The sequence below is a fragment of the Marmota flaviventris genome, chromosome 9 (genome assembly GCF_047511675.1).
Source record: "Marmota flaviventris isolate mMarFla1 chromosome 9, mMarFla1.hap1, whole genome shotgun sequence".
NCBI classification, from domain to species: Eukaryota; Metazoa; Chordata; class Mammalia; order Rodentia; family Sciuridae; genus Marmota; species Marmota flaviventris.
Genome location: NC_092506.1, coordinates 10,304,147 through 10,321,594, shown reverse-complemented (window position 1 = coordinate 10,321,594; position 17,448 = coordinate 10,304,147). Strand labels below are relative to the sequence as shown.

At 45.9% G+C, this 17,448-nt stretch overlaps 3 protein-coding genes and 1 non-coding gene across 7 annotated transcripts; 2 read left to right on the top strand and 2 right to left on the bottom strand.

The window, feature by feature from the left end:
* Positions 1-194: 194 nt before the first annotated feature.
* On the bottom strand, positions 195-5,705 carry Ints5 (integrator complex subunit 5). The gene is made up of 2 exons (XM_027944218.2): positions 5,573-5,705; positions 195-3,338 (listed from the first exon to the last, which is right to left on the bottom strand). Exons 1-2 carry the CDS (start codon positions 5,650-5,652, stop codon positions 359-361), a joined length of 3,060 nt encoding a protein of 1,019 aa, XP_027800019.1. The 5' UTR covers positions 5,653-5,705; the 3' UTR covers positions 195-358.
* C9H11orf98 (chromosome 9 C11orf98 homolog) lies at positions 3,250-15,176 on the bottom strand. Of its 2 annotated transcripts, XM_027944223.2 has the most exons (5): positions 15,032-15,176; positions 14,745-14,869; positions 12,336-12,433; positions 12,143-12,253; positions 3,250-3,338 (listed from the first exon to the last, which is right to left on the bottom strand). In XM_027944223.2, exons 1-4 carry the CDS (start codon positions 15,068-15,070, stop codon positions 12,144-12,146), a joined length of 372 nt encoding a protein of 123 aa, XP_027800024.2. In that variant the 5' UTR covers positions 15,071-15,176; the 3' UTR covers positions 3,250-3,338; position 12,143. The 2 variants fall into 2 exon arrangements, with proteins under 2 accessions (XP_027800024.2, XP_027800023.1); XM_027944222.3 differs by lacking the exon at positions 3,250-3,338 and having other exon boundaries at positions 11,599-12,253; positions 15,032-15,168.
* Positions 15,145-16,715, top strand: Cskmt (citrate synthase lysine methyltransferase). Of its 3 annotated transcripts, XM_027944220.2 has the most exons (4): positions 15,145-15,233; positions 15,520-15,605; positions 15,697-15,858; positions 16,046-16,715. In XM_027944220.2, the coding sequence occupies exons 3-4, from the start codon at positions 15,804-15,806 to the stop codon at positions 16,696-16,698; spliced, it is 708 nt and encodes a 235-aa protein (XP_027800021.2). In that variant the 5' UTR covers positions 15,145-15,233; positions 15,520-15,605; positions 15,697-15,803; the 3' UTR covers positions 16,699-16,715. The 3 variants fall into 3 exon arrangements, with proteins under 3 accessions (XP_027800021.2, XP_071472208.1, XP_071472207.1); XM_071616107.1 differs by having other exon boundaries at positions 15,208-15,605; positions 15,732-15,858; XM_071616106.1 differs by having other exon boundaries at positions 15,208-15,605.
* Positions 15,299-15,446, top strand: LOC114100163 (small nucleolar RNA SNORA57). The gene has a single exon (XR_003584001.1). It is a non-coding gene; the product is annotated as a small nucleolar RNA SNORA57 (small nucleolar RNA).
* Positions 16,716-17,448: the final 733 nt, after the last annotated feature.

Here is a 17,448-nt window from a genome sequence, read left to right as displayed (position 1 = left end):
GAGACACGTATCATAGTACCCACCCCTTCCGGCTTTCTGATTGGCCCGGCAGGAACGTAGGCAACTCCTGTTTCATTGGCAGAGATACACGCTAAATGCCCTAGGGGGCGGGGCTAGAGGACAGGGACAGGGACACCCGTAGTTAGTTACAGTCCGACTTTGCCCGCTCTCATAATCAGACAGAAGCACCGGACTGTTTGTCTCAACTCTCCAAATTTTATTTAGAAAAAAATGATACGATAGGAAAAAAGTAACAGCGCTCATTAGGCTAAGGACTTAGAAACCTCCACCTTTCTGTAGCACCTTAGGCTTTTCTCCCATTGCTTAATTTCACGCGGCTTCTGATGCAGGAAAAGGGTTATGTCCCCTGCCGAAGTAAAGTAGATGGTGAAGGTGCCTGGAAACGGCCAGAGAAAAGGCCCAGGCGATCGATGTTGCGATGCAGGACACTGTGCAGCACAGACAGATGCGGTCCTCCTTCACCCCCACCCTCTCTGGAGAAGTCCCGGATGAAGCGGCCTCGCTCAGACTGGAAGATGAACTTCTGGGGCAAAGGCCCATGCTCCCGGAGAAAGCCCCAGACACTAAGCAGCAGCAAACGTACTTCAAAAGGTGCCAATTGTCTAAATACTTCGTGCATATTACCCAGGGCTGGTGGCAAAAGGCATCCTTCAGCCATGACAGCCACCAAGGTGCAGGATGCCTCCAGATGCCAGGGGGAGTGGGCTGTATCAGGGTGCCTAGAGGCTTCCCAGTGGCCCAAGAGGGCAGCCAGCAGTCCCCGTAGCAGCACGGAACAGTAGCACAGGGCTGGAGGTGCAGCTGCTACCAGCTTTAACAGCTCAAAGAGCAGGGGCTGTTCCCGAAAGCGCCGGCCAATGCGGAGATCCCGCTCCACAGTGGCCCGGGCATGATCCTCAGGAGGCCAGGCCAGCTCAGCACCAGCTGCATCAGGACAAACACTTTCCACCAAGGTCACTGCAACTGCTTTGGCTGCCTCTGGGCTCAGGGTGGGAGCCCCCCAACAACCCCCATATTCAGTGCCCCCAGGGGCACTGCAGCAGTGTACCAGGAGACTGAGGAGGCTCTGGGTGTTATAGATCACCTCCTGCTGGTTTCGCGATTGGACAAACTTGGGTGGCTTTAAGCCACGGCCAATGACTCCAGCATGGAAAACTGACCAGATCCCTCCAGGACCTGGCACAGCTGCAGTGTGCCGACGGTTAGTGTCCAACAAGGAGGCAGAAGCCAAAGGAGCTGATGTAACTGAGAGAGTCTCATTGTCTCCATCTATTTCTCCTCCAAACAGTTCTGTATTGCCCCGATGTAAGGCTCCCTCAACTAGCAGCTGCAAGACAGCCTTGAGTCCAGCTGGGGAGGTCTGAGACAGGCGGGTGAGAAGCTGAGAGGCTGATGCCACACCTGGAGGGCCATGCAGCCTCAAAGAGGCAAAGAAGCGGTGCACCCCAGCCCTCACCAGTCCTAGGAGTTGGGAGGGGGACAGGGCTTCCAGAGGAAAGGGACAAATAGCCAGAAGGGAGGCAGCAGCTTCAGCTACTTCCTCCTCAGGATGTAGCAGGAGAGGAGCCAGGTCAGACAGATGGGCTGAGGCAGACTCCCCAAACCGAGCCCCTAGGGCTGCAGGGCCCTCGCCACCCTGCTGTTCCCACCCCACTAGCAGTGCCAAGTTGCGCAGAAACCGGGCTGTGAAGGGAGGTTGTAAAATCCCTGCATGTACCCGAGCCAGGCAGCTTCGGAAAGCCAGGGGCAGAAGGCCAGAGAGACTGACCACCAGTCCTGCATATAACTGGGTGGCCAAACTCAACTCTTCAGGGCTTCGGGCTCGGCTCAGTAAATGACCCAAGGCTTCAGGTCCACAGCTAGGCCGGGTATAGACAGACAGCAGACCTAGGAGCTGGTGCTGCCAGAGGAAGCGCTTCCGTTCCAGACGTAATGTCTCTCCACACAGCTCTCCAACATGGTTTCTCAGAGCATCTAGAAAGGGCACTGGACGGGGGGGTGGGGGTGGGCCCAGCACCCCTTCCCCAGGAGACCCTCCTCGATGATGAACCAGTTTTTGTAGGTGCAGTAGCAGGAGTTGGATCAACCGGTCACAGGCCTCACGTACAGTGTCTGGCACAGCCAGGCCCTGGGTGGTAATGACTGAAGCAGGCATAGCTGTGTCTACCAGGAACTGCAGCAAACGGTAGGCACCTGCCCCAGAGGCCTGGCTCACCAGATGCACAGCCAGGTTCAGCATGTTGTCCAGCTCCTCTCGGGGGAACCCCTGCAGGTGTTGCTGCAGCTGGCTCAGCACAGTTGGGGGCTTGAGGCAATCCACGAGCTCTCCTGAGACTGTACCCAGCAAAGCTGGTGACATGACTGCCAGCTGCAGAAGGAAGGGAACTGTGGCCTGAAGAGAGGGGTCCCCACTCCGGCCCCCAGCACCCCCTGCCAGGCTATCATGAAACATTCGCAGAAGCTCCCGTCGGATGCTGTCTCCATGGCGGGAGGCCAGGTGCCCTAGTATGCCTACAACAGAGGCAATCTTGGGTACCCGTTTCTCCCCAGGAATGGCAGGAGATCCAGGGAAGGTGTCCGTAGAGGGGGTTTGAGAAGTGTTTCCACCACTACCACCAGTTCCACCTCCAGCCCCACCATGGACACAGAAGTCCTTAAGGCCACAGGAGAGGACTCGGGAGATGATGGTGCCAGGAAAAGAGGAGCCAATATGTGCTACAACCCAGTCAAAGTGTGGGGAATGCTGGACAGAAGTATCCAGCAAAGCATCCACGCATGCATCTGGGCAGCTACCAATGAGAGCAGAGAGGCACTGCACATAGATGTCCATTAATGTACGGGTGGCCCTACACCCCATCCACAGCTGCAGCAGTTCATTGAGAGAGCCAGTGGCATGGGGCACACGCTGATGTTGGCCTGAATATGTGCTGCTCAGTTGTCCCATGAGGTCAATGGACCATGCACTAATCACAGGTGCCCAGGCCTTTGGGTTGGCCCGAATAAACTCAGACAGCACCTGCTGTACTTCCTGCACCACATCCTCTAGACCAGGTCCCCCAGCAGGGACATGGGAGGATGAAGATGGACGAAGGTGAGATGGACCAGACACAGGGCTTTCATCTAGAGCAGCCAGATGGGCCCTGACACTCTCATCAAAAACACCTCTTAAGTGGTCAAGCACAGCAGCACGGGCAGGTGGCAAAGACCGGAGCAAGAGAAGACCACAGCGAGCATGTTCCCGGGCTGAGAGTTGGTGGCCCAGAATGGGATCTACGCCAGTCAGAAAAGCCTTGATTTCCTGGGACAGCTCCTGAGCACTATAAGGAAGCAAAAGGAATGTTGAGTTATGTTAGACAAGTTTTATTTCCACTGTGAACTTCAGTTTCTTTCTATATAAAATAAAGATAATAACTATACCTAAGTTTTTAGAATTTTTTTTGTCAATGAACCTTTATTTTATTTATTTATATGTGGTGCTAAGAATTGAACCCAGTGCCTCACAAATGCTAGGCAAGGGCTGGGGATGTGACTCAAGCGGTAGTGCGCTTGCCTGGCATGCGTGTGGCCCGGGTTCGATCCTCAGCACCACATACAAAGATGCTGTGTCCGCCAAAAACTAAAACATAAATACTAAAATTCTCTCTCTCTCTCTCTTTAAAAAACAAAACAAAAAAAAAACAAATGCTAGGCAAGCACTCTATAACCACTGAGTTACAACCGCACCCCACTAAGTTTCTAAAGCATTTATGTACCATACCTGGCTCATACTAATAACTCAATAAATGCTTTTTCCCTCATGACAATAATAACTCCCCGCCCCCCCCAAGTACTGGGGAATTAGCCCAGGGTTGCTCAACCACTGAGCTATACTCCTCAGCCCTTTTTATTTTGAGATAGGGTTTCAATAAGTTGCTGAGGCTGGCTGCTCCCAGCCTCAATAATTCTTAAAATGGCCATATGCTTTTTTTTTTTTTTTTCATGCGGGGAATGAACCCAGGGCCTTGCACATGCTAAGGCCACTGAACTACTTTATAGCCAGGTAAGGGGCTCTTTTAAGTACTTGGCATGTGTTATTTCAGTCCTGACAACAGTTCAATAAGGTAGGACTATTATGGTCTCATTTTGCAGGTAAGAAAATCAAGGTCAAGCAATCAGACTATGTTACAAAAGGACAGATACCATTTCTGTGCTCTTCAGCACTGAATCCCCTTCCATTAAGGTGCCTGATGTATAGGAAGTACTCAGTAAATATTTGTTGAATTAATTAAGCATATTTTGTGCTTCTATAATATCGGCTTTAAAAGTACCTTTCCAAGATAGGTGTGGTGGTGCAGACCGGTAAACAAAGCAACTTGCCAGGCTAAAGCAGGAGGATCGCCAGTTTAAGATCAGGCAGGAGGATCACCAGTTTAAGACCAGGCTCAACAACTTAGTGAGACCCTCAGGAATTTAGTGAGAACTTATCGCAAACAATTTTTTAAAAGCTGGGCATGGTGGCACACCCCTGTAATCCCACCAGCCAAAGAGGCTGAGGCAGGAGGATCCCAAGTTCAAAGGCAGCCTCAAAAACTTAAAAAGAGGTGCTAAGCAACGTGAAGAGGCCCTAATCAACTTAGTGAGACCCTGTCTCTAGGACTGGGAGTATAGCTCGGTGGTAGAGCACTCCTGTATTCAATCCCCATTAAAAAAAAAAAAAAAAAAAAATCTTCCTGACTTTAAAGCACCTCTCCCAACTCAAGCACTCTGATATTTGACTTTTAATGAAAAAAAAAAAAAAAAAAAATGTAAGCCCCTTATTAAGGGTTCACCCTCCCAAATACCTGTTTCTTCCCACATGCGCAAGATTCCTAACCAAATCAACCATCAAATCAACAATCACCAACTACCCAGCACCCTCAATGTGCCTGGGAATCAGGGTGGCCCAGAGCCCAGGGTAATGCCTTTCAAGCCTTCCCCTTCTGAAACATATGGGTTCCATCTTGGAAATTCTGAAGGCAGTGTTACGGAAGAAGGCAAAATCCCCTTCCTCTTATCGTTTTTTTCTGACAAAGGATTGGGGGCGGGGGAGCAGGGCTTGGGGGTGGGTATAGGCTCTCACTGGGCCATTCCTCTAGGTTCCAACAAAAACAAAAACCACCCAAGATGAAGGGAATGTGCAAGGGAACGGTTGGCGGAAGCATTCAGATGGTTTCTGGGCCTGGGTTCTCAGGGACTCTCCAGAAGTCAGAGCCCTGAGTCTCTACGGGTCTATAAGGGGAAGGGCGACTGGGTTCCCAAGAGTTCTAATATCCCCGACTCTTGAGAGAGCAAGGCCAGGGCCTGGGGTAGCTCGGTATAGGGGTCTAGGGAAAGGCAGGACCCAGGTCTTGGGAGGGCGGGCACTGGAGCCCACACTTTTGGTGACAAGGTCCCTGAGTTCTGGGAGGATGCGACCAGGAATCTCTGAGAACCCTGACGCGAGTTCTCGAGGTAGGATCCGGGTTTCTGCCGAGAACGCTAGGGATCCGCGCAGAACCGCGCGATGGGGGAAGATACCAAGGGCTCTGACTACCTGAGAGGCGCGGGACCGTGGGTGGCGGGGGCAGGCCCGGGAGGCCCTGGAGCCCCGGGAGGGTCGCACAACGCGGACATCCCGCAGCCCTACCCCAAGCCCGACGCGGGAGCGGCAGAGTAGGCGGCGCATGCGCGCTGACGGGAAACGCGAAAGAAACCCGCGACGAGGCTTCTCAGGAAAACTAATCCGGCTATGTCTGGGACCCTAGTACATTGGTTCCGCATCGCATCTTGATAGCGGGCAAACCATGTTTTTGCAAGGGCTATGGACACAATTAAGCTGGCCGTGGCCCTTCACGGTGGTATTTATTTTTCCTGAATCCGAAAATACAAATGTACAACTCGCGAGCTTTTAAAAAAATGAAGCACCAGGGATTGGGGTTGTGGGTCGGTGCTTGCCTGCCGTGTGTGAGGCCCTGGGTTCGAATGTCAGCATCGCAAACTAATAAATAAAAAATAAAGGTTCATCGATAACAACAACAACAAAAGAATAATAATAATAAGAAGAAGAAGCACCAGGCCTCGGGATGTAACTCAGCAATAGAGCGCTCATCTACCATGCACGAAGCCCTGGATCTCAGCACAAACAAAACAAAACTAAAAAGCAATTAGAGAAGGGGAAAGCGGAAAAGAGAAGGAAAGAAAGAAGAAAAAATTCATAAGAAAAACAGAGATACCAAAACAAACTGGGCTAAATTGAAGGGGTCCTTCCAGTCATAGACGAGAACAACCTTCTATCAGTCTTCCTTGCTTAAGCTTTCCTACCCGCCCCCCAATTTCACAACAACATGGGGACCTTCCCCACATCTGACAGAGACAGAACTTGTTAATTGTTATGTATTTATGCAGCCAGTACACTTCATCAAGAGTTCCCAATTCAGCTGGTCTACCTAGATCAATTTCCAACTATTCAACTCATTAGCTGTGTGTGTGTGGGGGGGGAGGTGCTGGGGATTGAAACCAGGGCCTTAGTGCAGGCAAGGCAAGCACTCTACCAACCAAGCTATATCCCCAGCCTGTTAGCTGTGTACTCTACATGACCTCTTCATGCCTGTTTTCCTCTTCTGGAAATGAAGAACCAATAATACAACTATCTCACAGAGTTGTTAGGAAACTTGAAATGAGGTAAAACATTCACTGTATAGCACTTTAATGCCTGCAATGGTAAACACTATAAAGTATTAGCTATTTTTACTGTATTTGTTGAGCAAACAAAAAAGCTCTTTGACAATAAAAACCTAAATTTTTTTCTCTTTTTCTTGGCCATGCTGGGGCTAAAACCAGGGCCTGGAGCATACAAGGTAAGTGCTCTATTATTGAAATGCATCCCCAGCTCCTGTTTTGTCAAAAGCAATACTCTTGGGGCTGGGAATATAGCTCAGTGATAGAACACTTGCCTATCATGCACCAGACCTTGGATTTAATTCCCAAACACTGCAAAAAAAAAAAAAAAAAAAATAGTGTCTCCCTGGAATTAGTATATTCTTAATACTGTGAAAGCTGGGTTAGATGACACATGCATGTAATTCCAACCATTCAAGAGGCTGAGGTTAAGAGGATCTATGTTTGAGACCAGCCTCTTGGACTTTAGGAGATCCTGTCCAAAAAAAAAAAAAAATCCTGCTGTGGTGGTGTATACATGTAATCCGAGGGACTGAGAAGATTTAGGCAGGAGTATCAGCAAAGGTTTTTGCTGTTGTTTTGGTTTTTATTTATTTTACAGTAGAATGCATTTTGGCATATGGTATACAAATGGAGCACAGCTTATTCCTCTGGCTGTACATGGTGCAGAGTCACTCCAGTAGTGTGATCATACATGTATATAGAGTAATGTCCTATTCTACCGTCCTTCCCATCCCCACAACTCCACCTCCTCTCACTCCCCTTTACACAAACCAAAATTCCTTTATTCTTCTCTACCCCCCACTATGGATCAGCATCTCTGATAGATTATCAGAGAGAATATTTGCGATTTGTTTTTTTGGGGATTGGCTTATTTCACTTAGCATGATATTCTCTAGTCCCATCCATTTACCTACAAATGCCATAATTTCATTCTTCTTTAAGGCTGAGTAATATTCCATTGTGTATATATACATTTTTTTTTAGGATCAGCAAGTTTGAAGCCATCTTCAGCAATTCAGAGAGGCCCTCAGTAAACTTAGTAAGACCCTGTCTCAAAAATATTTATTAAAAAAAAAAAAAAGGAGCCGGGAGCAGTGGTGCATGACTTTAATCTCAGTGGCTCAGGAGGCTGAAGCAGGAGATCAAGAGTTCAAAACCAGCTTTCTCAAAAGCGAGGCATTAACCAACTCAGTAAAACCCTGTCTCTAAATAAAATACAAAATAGGGCTGGCAATGTGGCTCAGTGGTTGAGTGACCCTAAATTCAATCCCCAGTACCAAAAAAAAAAAAAGGCGGAGGCCAGATGTGGTGGTACATGGCCTGTAATCCTAGTGATTTGGGAGGCTGAGGCAGGAGGTTCACAAATCACAAATTCAAGTCTAGCCTCAGCAAACTTGCAAGACTGTCTCAAAATAAAAATAATAATAATAATAAAAAGGACTGAGGATGTGGCTCAGTGGTAGAAGTTTCCAGAGTTCAATTTCTGTACTTGCAAGGGGTGGGGGTGAATGTTTGCAAAAGCATATGGATGAGGGGGCAGGTGTTGTGGGGGGCTCAGCAGTATAGTGCTCACCTAACATGTGCAAGGTCCTGAGTTTCATCCTCAGCACCAAATAAAAATAAATAAAATAAAGGTATTGTGTCCAACTACAACTGAAAAAAAAAAAAAAAAATATATATATATATATATATATATATATATATATATATATATATATATATAAAAAGAGGGTATGGATGAAGATTAGAGAGCTGGGAGATGAGTGATATTTTCTCTGGTTTTGTATGTTTGAAATTTTTATACTAAAAATACAAATTTAAAACAATTTTATGGCTGGGATTGTGGCTCAGCGGTTGAGCGCTCGCCTAGCGCATATGGGACCCAGGTTCGATTCTCAGCACCACATAAAAATTAAAAAAAAGGCATTGTGTTGTGTCCATCTACACCTAAATATATATATATATATATATATATATATATATATATATATTTTTTTTTTTTTTTTTTTTTTTTTTAAGGGACTGGAATGGTAGAATGCTTGCTTCACAAGTGTGAGACACTGGGTTTGATTTTCAGTACCACATATAAATAAATGAATAAGTCCATCAACAACTAAAACATTGTTTTTAAAAAATAACTTTAATACATTCCTTTTTATTTAGACTAAAATTAAAATTCCAGGTTGTCTACATTCTCCCTTGTGTATTTTTTAATATATTGAACCCAGATATGCTTTACCATTATGCTATAGCCTCAGCAGTTTTTATTTTGAGATTTTTTTTTTTTTTTTTTGAGATAAATTGCTTATGGTCTCAATAATGTTGCTGTAATTGGCCTATAAACTTTGTAACCTTCCTGCCTCAGCCTCCAGAGTAGCTGGAATTAAGGTACCAGGCAAGTGTATATTCTTGCTTTATCCCCAAAGGCCTCTTAAAAAAAAAAAAAAAAAAATTTGCCTCCAGTCTCCCTTGAATATGTATCTACTTTCCTACATAAACCTCTATAGATGCCTTTGAAAAAAAATTGAAATTCTGTAAAGGACTTAAGTTTTATGATCCTTGCCTCTCTCTACAACTTCATCTTTTTTCCATCTCCCCTTTTATCACTTCACTCTAATCTACACTAGAGTTGACAGTTCTAAGAACACAGCAAGCTACTTTTTGGCACTAAGCACAGGAGTTAGAAGAAGAAAATAAAGAGTGGGAGGGAAAAAACGTGTGAAGTATGGATGTACCCTTCATTTTCTTGTTACTACATCCGAATACAGTTCAGTTTTTTCTTAGGGGGCAGGTACTGGGGATTAAACCCAGAGGCACTTCACCACTAAACTATATCCCCAGCTACATCTTCAGTCTTTTTTTATTTGAGACAGAATCTTGCAAGTCATTAGGATCACAGACATGTGCCACCATGCCTGCCAGTGTTTCAAACAACTATTTTTCCTTTCTGTATTCAAAACTGAAGGGCAGAAGATGTAGCTCAGTGGTAGAGCACTTGCCTAGCATTTGTGAGGCCCTGAACATCATTCCCAGCACCACAAAACAAAACAAAAACAACTTGACAAAGGAAAATGCTAGGTGAGCCTGGCAACAGAAAGCAAGGAAGAGCTCAAATACAGTGATTGTGTAAAAGGTCACAGGGACCACATTGAACAAGCTAGTGCTGACTAATTTTGGCACAATGACCATGAAAAAAATGATAATTATCAATGTTAACACACTGAAAAAAATCCATAGTAATTCTAAAAAGCAAGGTTGGGGCTCTTCTCCGCTGACTGTCATAGGAATAATACGAATAAATGACAGAATTAGAAAATCACTATTCTGCAACACAGTAATAACTAATCCAGGTAATCACCATGAATATTAACAGCGCTGAGTGATGCCATTGGTAAATATTCATACTCATTAATTCCTATGGATTAATAAGTAATCCATACATTAATTACAAAGAGTATGTTTATTTTCCCTTGCCACTTAGAGTTACCATTAATGAAACAAACTAACATTATAACAGGGAAGTATATAAATCATTTATGTAATTTTTGTCTAAAATACTTATTTATCCTAAATTCAATGAAATATTCATAAAAACTCAGACAAAAACAGATTGTGGAATATTCTCAAATAAAATTAGGTTGTACCCTTCAAAATTATCATCTAAGACAAGCTAAGGGAGTACTTTTTCTGGATTAAAGTAAAGACATGACAAATGCACTATGTGATCCTTGATTGGCTCCTGGATTGTCGGGGGAGAAAAATGACTAAGAATGTTATTGAGAGAACAGGATATTTGAATATGAAAAACTAGCTATTTTTTTATTTGTAGTTGGACACAATACCTTTATTTTTCCATTTGCTGAGGATCAAACTAGGGCCTCATACGTACTAGGCGAGCATTCTACTGCTGAGTCACAACCACAGTCCCCAAACTAGCTATTTTATGAATATTAAAAATCATAGGATTGGGGCTGGGGATGTGGCTCAAGTGGTAGCGTGCTCGCCTGGCATGCGTGCAGCCCGGGTTCGATCCTCAGCACCACATACAAACAAAGATGTTGTGCCCGCCGAAAACTAAAAACTAAAAAATAAATATTAAAAATTAAAAAAAAAAATCATAGGAGCTAGGGTTTAGCTCAGCGGTAGAGTACTTGCTTCGCACATGTGAGGCACTGGGTTCAATCCTCCACATCATATAAAAATAGATATATATTTTTTTAAATCATAGGTGTGGTAATAGTATTTGGCTGTATAAAATAATGTTCTTAGGGATAAAATCTTTACTATATTTTCAAATGATTTTGATTTAGCTAGGACAACACACACATATATTTGCACAGAAAGAGATAAGTGTAGGAAAATGTTAACTAGTCAATCTAAGTAAAGGGTATACAAAGATTCATTATACTTCTGAACTTTACTATAAAGCTGAGGGAGGGGGACTGGGGCTGTAGCTTGATGGCAGAGTGCTTGCCTAACAGGTGTGAGGCAATGGGTTTATTTATTTTAGCACTGCATAAAATAGACATACTGTCCATCTACAACTACAAAAAAAAAAAAAAAGGCTGAGGAAAGGGTAACAATGGACTTAAACCCTCCCCATGAAGATTAAACAGGGAAGGGAAGAATCATGCCTTTCTTCAGTTGAATGCACTTCTGCACGGGCAGCTTTTCTCTTTAAATACCTCAACCACAGCTTCCCACAGTTTTAAAAGTTAATGCAGGCCTGTGATCCCAGCTACTCAGGGCTGGGAATGTAACTCAGTAGAGAGCACTTGCCTGGCATGTGAAGCTCTGGGTTTTTTCCTTAGCACTAGCTTAAGGAAATAAAGAAGGAGGGGGAAAAAAAAAAAAAAAAATATATATATATATATATATATATATATATATATATATATATATGTTTGGTATTTATTTTATTAAAAACATAATCTAGCAAAGGAAACAGTACAAACATGAAGTAAAGTGACTTGCCCATCCTGATCACACAGGCACCAAGGCAAGACTGGGATCAGGATCTTTAACCCCCTGTCATCCCTACAATATCTCTATTATTATCAGAAATGGAAAGTTAGAGACAGAAGAGACCAGGTCGCCAGAGACTACTTCTCATTATTTTTGCTCAAGTAAGCTCTGTGGGTTCTGTTTCTAGACTGCCTCCATCCATACCCACAGAACTCTTTTCATGACCCACCCTCCATCCTTAGACTTTATCACACGTCAGTCAAAGCTCTAGGGATTAATCATAAATGGGAGTTGGGCCCTCCTCGAATCTTTCTTTTATACCCTCTTCCCTCCCAACATATCCCTCCAGTAGAAGTCAGTAGCCATTATGTAAGAGGAACTGGGATGAGTGAAAGCAAGTAATGCTTTCGCCAAAAAACTCTGAACAACCACAAATCCTGTTGGCTCCAGTTGAAAATCTGGTGGAAGAGATAAGAACCTTAGCTCTCATCCTCAAGATTCTCCATGTCTATATCCTGGGGGGGGTTAATCTTCTTTTGTCGTTTGGGCTGTGGATCACTAGTCCTGGCTGGTTTTGAAGGGACTTCCACTGAGCAAAAGGAAAGAGAAAGAGTTAAGGAGCTAAATAAACCCATGTTCCCCCTCTCCCTCCTTTTGTGCCCTAGTGTCACCTTCCATTGCTGCCTTCTCTTTCTGGGCAAGCCGGATCTGCTGCAGGAGTTTTCTGCGTTTCTTCCCTGACAGAGTAATATTGGCACGTGCACTGGATCTGAAGGGTAGGTAGGAGCAAAGATACCCAGGTTATACTGAACAACCTAGGTCACAAAAGTATTTCTGGCTATGGAAAGTGTCTTTCTATTCAAATCACACAACTGTATAAGTCTAAGGTTGTAAGTCTTTCCACCTTTAGATTTTAACATACTTTATTTGATCTAAATCTCAACACATATCTCAGGACCAAATATTAAAGATAGTACTTAAACATTAAAGTTTAGTTTGTAGTCGTCGCGTTGCTTGCTCTTGACTAAAACACTCAGGGTTACTCCAGGGGAACTAGGCTGTGCAAAATAACCACACAAGAGACAGAAATACCTTTTTCTTTGGGGGTGCTGTGATAGCTCCTTTGACCTTAAGGGTCCGCAGAAAGAGAGAGAAAGCAGGTGAGCACAGGCTGACCCCTTTTATTGAGCAGAAGCCATTCAAATGAGGCAAGAGGTCAGGTTTCAAGGGACCCAGTCTAGCTTTATGATGTCTGCTGTCAGCAGGTTGACTGACATCTAGGAAGGCCACACCCAAGGGCAGAGTAAGAAAAGGGGACACACAAAGGGAGTCTCCCTGGAACATTCTATCCCAAATAGGGTAAGGGGTAAAATTCACAAAGGAACAGGTGAGCTTAGCTTGACTCATGGAGCTTGAGGAAGGCATGCCTACCCATGAAGACACATTTGGTTGCATTATTTCTACCCTCAAGATCGGGGTTACCATTTTCAGCAACTTAAAGAGTAGCCAGATCATGGGGGGGGGCGTGCAGATGACAGTGCCTTAACCAATCAGGAGGGGAAAATTGCTGGTTACATGACATGGCAGCCTCCCACATGTAGTAGGTACTCTTAAATATATTTTTAAAATATTTTTTTACTTGTAGATGGATACATAGTATCTTTATTTATTTTTATGTGGTGCTGAGAATTGAACCCATGCCTCACGTATGCAAGGCAACTGCTTTGCTACTGAGCTACAGCCCCAGCCCCAGTACTCTAAATATTTTTAAGAAGTCAATGAAAGGAGGTAGAAACTAATTAACAGGGCCAGGTGAGGGTGGTGGTCCACACCTGTAATCCCAGTAGCTCAGGAGGCTAAGGAAGGAGGATGGCAGGTCCAAGCCAGTCTCAGCAACTTAGAAAGGCTGTCTCAAAATTAAAAAATAAAAAAGGGCTGGGGATGTAGCTCAATGTTTGATTTTGCTCTGAGGCTCACTCCCAGGTAAGAAAAAAAAAAAAAGATAAATAAAGTAATTAGTGGGCTGGCCAAGATGGCACAGGCTTGTGATCCCATCTGGAAGCCAAAGCAGTAAGATTACAAGTTCGAAGCCATACTCTGCAACCTAACCAGACTCTTTCTCAAAACTAAATATTATAAAGGGGATGGGACATAGCTCAGAGGTCAAGCCCCCTGGGTTTAATCCCCAGTACTGAAAACAAACCAACAAAGTGATTAATGGAACAGGTAGTCTTTCCCAAGACTCAGCAGCGTTGAAACTGCTATGAAAAATCCTACGTGTATCTTTGGGAAAATTCAAGTTATGCACACTTATCTACACACTTTTGTTTTCTTTATGTAATATATGTATATATACATATACTTTTATTTTCCTTATGTAATATATATTTTTTATTTCTCTCTCTTTTTTTTTTTAGTAACCAGGGATTGAACCCAGGGGTGCTTAACCACTGAGTACATGCCAAGCCCCCCCACCTTTTTTTTTGTGGTGCTGGGGACTGAACTCAGGGCCTTATGCATGCAAGGCAACACTCTACCAACTGAGCTATATCTCCAGCCCCTCCGAGCCCTTTATATTTTTTATTTAAAGACAGGGTCTCGCTAAATTGCTGAGGCTGGCCTGGAACTTGGGATCCTCCTGCCTCAGCCTCCAGAGTCACTGGAATCAAGATGCGTGCGTGCCAGGCGTGGTGGTACACGCGGCTCTGGAGGCTGTGGAAGAAAGATCTCGAGTTCAAAACCAGCCTCGGCAATTTAGCGAGATCCTAAATAAAATACAAAATAGGGCTGGGGACGAGGCTCAGTGGTGGAGTGTTCCAGAGTTCCATCCCTGATACCCACCGCCTCTCAAAAAAAAAGGGGGGGGGGGGGCGTGCGCGCAGATTTACTACCAATACCTAAATTAATATAGATTGTTACTAGCGCTTGGGAGAATTAACAGCCTTCCTGAGATTCTCATTAGGGTCGAAGATCCAAAGAAAGGCAGAACAGCCGACAAACGTTCCCTACATAAAAGCGAAAGTACAAGGAAAGCTGAGTGATGGCGGCTCCGGAGCTACGGCCGGAGGTCTAGTACTCACGCCCGCTTCTTGAGGTGATGCCGTGTGATCAGCCCTTCGTCTATCACAGCCCCGACCACCTGATGCCTCAGTCGCTTCTCCCGGTTCAACACCCGCCGGCGTTTGAACAGCTTCTTCTTCAGCTCCTGCAAGGGATAAAGATGCGAATCAGGCTGAGGCCGCGCACGAACACAGATACCCAGAACCACCACCGCGGCGATCCCAGTCCCCCATCAATCCCATCTCGGGCGACAGAAGAGGGCTCCCGGAAGCTTGGAGAAACAAAGCAGCAATCCCACAAAAATCACCGTTCGAGGCCGGTTGATCTTCCCCCCTGGACCCCCCATGAGTGCGACCCCTCTCGCGTCCGGGGCACGCACTTCCGCTTCACGCCACTGCCCCAGGGCTCCACCCCCGCCCTCCGCGAGCCAATCGGAGCTCGGTGGCCGGTTCTGGGCGTACATAAGGGAGCTCGACAGGGTTTGCTTCCTTTCCGAGAGCAACTACCTAGTAAGTGTGGGCTGTTCGCTGGGAGCCGGAGGCTTAGCTGAGCTGGTTGTGGGTGGGCTTGCGGGCCTCCTTTTCTTGGCGGAAACCAGGCGTGCGGTCCTGCTTCCCGTTATGTACGGAGGTAGAAGGAAAGGGTTCTGTCCCCTCGGCGTCATGTCTTCGGTGCCGGCGGTTTCCTGTCTGCCGGTTCTATCCTCAAGCGCCGAGACAAGGTTCTCCTTGGAGCAGCACAGGACTGAGGTCCAGCGGTCTGACAGGGTGCTCACGCCATCTTCTTTGGTTTCAGATCTGCGAATACCACCGCAGGAGCGTGAGCTGTCGTCTACCCTCTCTTCCATTCACCATTGCAACCAATAAAAGCTGTTCTTACTGGTAAATCTGTGTGCGTTTTTTGTTGTTTTGGTTTTTGTTATTTTTTCCCTTCGAGGCTGCGGATTTTGGAAAGGCTGTACGCATTTTTCAGTGACACGGAATTTGCGGATCTTCCCTTGAGCTCAGGCCTTGTAGCAGTTCAGAGTGCACTTAAAGGCAAGGTTCTTAGGCTGACCTTGAGTTTGCCGGGAACTCCGGATGGCTGCGTTGCGCCGAAAACTCCTACTCTTGGGGCCCAGCCGCGCCTTGGCGGGTAAGAAAGATAAGTTCCTAGTGACCTGGGGGATCTAGTACCTGAAATTGTGGCTTTTAAAACCCCCGATAGCTCTACGCACTTGTACAAGTCCCTTCTCTCAAACATACATAGGCACTGTTTTTTGCAGCGGTGAGACAGAACTCCAGCACTGGTGACACATATCTTCCTCCACCCTTGTTCATAGGTTCCCTGGCCGGTAGTTGCCTGGCAGACCGCTGCCTCTGGGATCAACTCCATGCTCAGCCTCTGGGCAATGGCCGTACCTTTGACTGGTTCTTTGGATACGAGGAAGTTCAGGAACTCCTACTATCACTACTGCAAAAGGCACCAGCTGCCTCTCCACCGCGGGTGCTGGATGTGGGCTGTGGGACCTCAAGCCTATGCACAGACCTCTACACCCAGTCCCCATACCCTGTCAGTATTCTAGGGGTGGACTTCTCCCCTGTGGCTGTGGCCCATATGAACAACCTTCTGCAGGGTGGCCAAGGTCAAACACCCCTATGCCCTAGGCACCCTGACTCCTGCCTCCAATTTATGCAGGCTGATGCCCAGAATCTGGGGCCTGTGGCTGCCTCAGGCTCCTTCCAGCTATTGCTGGACAAGGGCACCTGGGATGCTGTTGCACGTGGTGGTCTGCCTGGAGCTCACCAGCTGCTATCAGAATGTTTGAGGGTCCTAAGCCCCAAAGGGACCCTAATTCAATTCTCAGATGAGGACCCTGATGTGCGACTGCCCTGCCTAGAGAAAAGATCTCATGGTAGGACTGTGACTGTGCAGGAGTTAGGCCCTTTCAGGGGCATTACCTACTTTGCTTACTTTGTTAAAGGCTCTCATTAAAGATTGTCTTACCCATAGTGTTTTCTGTTGGAAAGAGCTTCATCTTGGGAATATGCATGGCTGAGCTGGGCATGATGGCACATGCCTATAATCCCAGTGGTTTTAGAGGCTGAAGCAAGAGGATCTTGACTTCAAAGCCAGACTCATCAAAGGCAAGGCACTAAGCAATTCAATAGGACCCTTCCTCTAAATACAAACTAGGGCTGGGGATGTGGTGCCCATGAATTCAATCCCCAGTACTGCCCCCTTCCCCCCCCCCAAAAAAAAAAAAAAAAACTAGGTGAAAAGTTGAAGGGAAAGACAATGCTTACCCACAAAGCTCCTGAGAAGCAGGAGATGAGAATATTCTACAAAGCAGTTTCTAGAGACAGGAGACTATTATTGGGTCCCAAAAACAGGGAGTGGGGGCTTCCTGATATAACCTGTCCTCAGGAATACAGGGGCATCTTGCTCTTCCTGTTCCCAGCTGAGTCTAGGGATGTTCTAGGGGATATCTGAAGTCCTCTGGGTTCCAAACCCAATCTGAGGGAAGAGGGGAGTAAAGAGCCCATTAACAGTAAAAAACATTCCTGATATTTAAAAATCATAAAGCTGGGCATGATGGCTCATGCCTGTAATCCCAGTCAGGAGCTGAAGCAGGAGGGTTTTGAATTCAGAGCATCAGCAAAAAGCAAGGAACCAAGCAACTTCAGAGAGACCCTGTCTCTAAATAAAAGGCAAAATAGGCCTGGGGGTGTGGCTCAGTGATCA